This window comes from Felis catus, chromosome A1 (assembly GCF_018350175.1).
Source record: "Felis catus isolate Fca126 chromosome A1, F.catus_Fca126_mat1.0, whole genome shotgun sequence".
NCBI lineage: Eukaryota > Metazoa > Chordata > Mammalia > Carnivora > Felidae > Felis > Felis catus.
In genome coordinates this window covers 86,641,234-86,644,155 of record NC_058368.1, presented here as the reverse complement: position 1 = coordinate 86,644,155, position 2,922 = coordinate 86,641,234, and the positions used below count along the sequence as shown (strand labels likewise).

Here is a 2,922-nt window from a genome sequence, read left to right as displayed (position 1 = left end):
ATATTTTTCTTATGGAAATAAAGAATCAAACTCAGGAAAAATGTTCAGTTTAAAATAGTCCCACTTCTTTCCTCCAACTGTTTTCTTAAATTATAAGTTCTAAGCCTATTTTTTTTTATATATTTTGGTAGGAAAAGTTAAAAAACTACAATTTTGAATACTATATTGTACACTTAGTAATATCTTATATTAAATGTTATTTCACATTAATGATTCAATGGAAACAAACTCTATGTTCCTTGAAGAATGAAAGAATTTCTGACTTCAAAGTTATTTTCTTCACTGTTCCTAACTTATGCAGGAAAATTAGTGAATGGAATGACTCTAAAAATAAACAAAGCCAAAATTAGGAAGTTTAAAGGAATACTTACAAAAAATTATTTCCACACAATTGTAGAATCTTACTCTTATTTTCTGGAGATAGAACTTACTTGTCTATCAATCTCCAACCAAACCCTATATGACGGTGTATAACAGGGGTCACAAAGTTAATACATTTATTGTCATAAGACAACAGCTATGCCTACGAGTTCCATTATAAGAGTTCCACCCCATCCACTAGCTCCTGATCTATATGTTGCAGATCTAACCTTCACCATTTTCTAATGCAAGTATGTGAAATACTCAGTGGTGGAATAAAGCCATGTTCTTCCAGCAGCCACATTTGATGTATTAGCTGGTACTATGGTCTTTTAAAACAACCTACCTTGCTGTTTTAAGTTACATCACTTAAAGGGATGTAACTGTGAGAAATATATTTTCTAGCTCAGTTTCTTTCCTTTAAAAATGAATTATTATACTATTTACTATGGAAAATTATTTTGTAAATCAAGTGAACTAATTCAGGGAAAATTTTTATAAAAATTCAAAATGTTTCTTTTAGCAATTTTTATTATTATTGAGTCTAGGTTTATAATGAAATAATGAATAAATAAATAAATAAATATTCCATTCTTGCTCATATGCCATATTCTGGACTTGTTGGCTTATTTCAGATCAGAAACAATGAGATATGGATGGGACAAACCAAACAGCAGTGACAGAGTTCATTTTTCTTGGGTTTTCTAGTGTTCTCTATCTGCGGCTAACTTTGTTTGTGATATTTCTCACTGTGTATCTGCTCTCCCTCATGGGAAACACTCTTATTATTTTCATTGTTCTCACGGATGTCACACTCCAAACACCCATGTACATTTTTTTAGGAAATTTGTCATTCCTGGAGATCTGGTACACCACAGCCACGGTGCCTAAGTTGCTGGCCACCTGCCTCGCACGGGTTGTTACCATCTCTGTTTTTGGTTGTATAACCCAGTACTACTTCTTTTTCTCCATGGGAGCTACAGAGTGCATCCTGCTCGCAGTGATGGCCTATGACCGGTACCTGGCCATCTGCAGCCCTTTAAGGTATTCACTTCTCATGAGTCTTCGGGTGTGCCTGCGGTTTTCAGCTGGATCATGGATTGGGGGCTTCATTGCCCCTCTGCTACCTACTATACTCATCTCCCATCTAAGCTTCTGTGGCCCCCAGAAGATCAACCATTTCTTTTGTGACTCAGACCCCATTTTTAAACTGTCTTGCTCTGATACATTTTTGGTGGAGGCCTTGGGCTACACATGTACATCTGTTGTGATTCTAAGTTCTTTCCTTCTCACTATGTTTTCCTATGGATACATTGTGGTCACAATAATCAAGCTGTCTTCCCAAAAAGCTCAGAGGAAAGCTTTTTCCACATGTGCCTCCCACCTCACTGTGGTCACCATTTATTATGGCACCATTATCTTTGCTTATGTTCGCCCTCCAGCCACACACAACTTCACTATTGGTAAAGTGATCTCAGTGTTCTACTGTGTGGTCACTCCATTGGTAAACCCTCTCATATACACCCTGAGAAACAAAGATGTGAAGAAAGCTTTCAGAAAAGTTCTAACAAGAAAGAGATTGCTTTTGACCAGAAAGATGCAATAAATTTGAGAGATATTTTTAAATAATCAGTTTAGAATGGGTTCCCAAGTCACACTTGCAAACAGGAAGAATTAAAAATTACATATAAAATTAATATCATTTAATATGGACATTTTGGGTTGAATTCTACTAAAATAGAATTGTATAACTGTTCTGCTTTAATGTCTTAGTGCAATGCCACAATGATATGGGTAACTCAAACTTTCTATTCACAAGAGATTCACAACCAGAAAATAGGCTGACTTAATTCCATGTGATATTTAATGAATGTTTTCATACTTTACACCTTAATAGTAGGTAAATAGTTGTTTTAATTAAATGATCCAGTATTATACCATCTGATAGATGGGCTATTATAAATGTGTCAGTTTTTACCTCAAAATAACTCAATCAATAAATGTCGTTAAAAACATATGATGAGCTAGGGACTGCATTTAATTGGTGTTTATATAATTGTGGATATAAACTGAAATAGATACTTATTTAGAAGACTTTGGGTAATTAACTTTTTCTGGATGATAGAAATAGTAGAAATACATTATATTAAATTTTTTCTCGATAATACAACTGGATCTCAAGATATTAGCAGAGGTTGTGGGCACTTGGGTGGCTCAGTCAGTTAAGTGGCCAAATTTCAATTCAGGTAATGATCTCAGCTCCTGAGGTTGAGCTCTGCATCAGGCTCTGCACTGACAATTTAGAGCCTACTTCAGATTCTGTCCCCCCTCTCTCTCTGACCCTTCCCTGCTCACGCTCTGCCTCTCTCTCAAAAATAAAATAAAATATTTAAAAAATATATTAAAAAATAAATAAAAGGAGAAAAATATATGGACTTTATTAAATATTTTTTATGTGCATATATAGGAGTGTTTAAAAGGAAAATGAAGACCCAAAGAAGCTGTTGGGCCCAAAAGCTTATGTATCATTTTAAACAAACAACTATAACTTGTTGGGATATG

At 34.6% G+C, this 2,922-nt stretch overlaps 1 protein-coding gene across 1 annotated transcript; it reads left to right on the top strand.

Annotated features, from left to right (window-relative positions):
- The first annotated feature begins 983 nt into the window (after positions 1–983).
- On the top strand, positions 984–2,658 carry LOC101099980 (olfactory receptor 6F1-like). The gene has a single exon (XM_003988573.3). The coding sequence runs from the start codon at positions 1,013–1,015 to the stop codon at positions 1,964–1,966; it is 954 nt and encodes a 317-aa protein (XP_003988622.2). The 5' UTR covers positions 984–1,012; the 3' UTR covers positions 1,967–2,658.
- Positions 2,659–2,922: the final 264 nt, after the last annotated feature.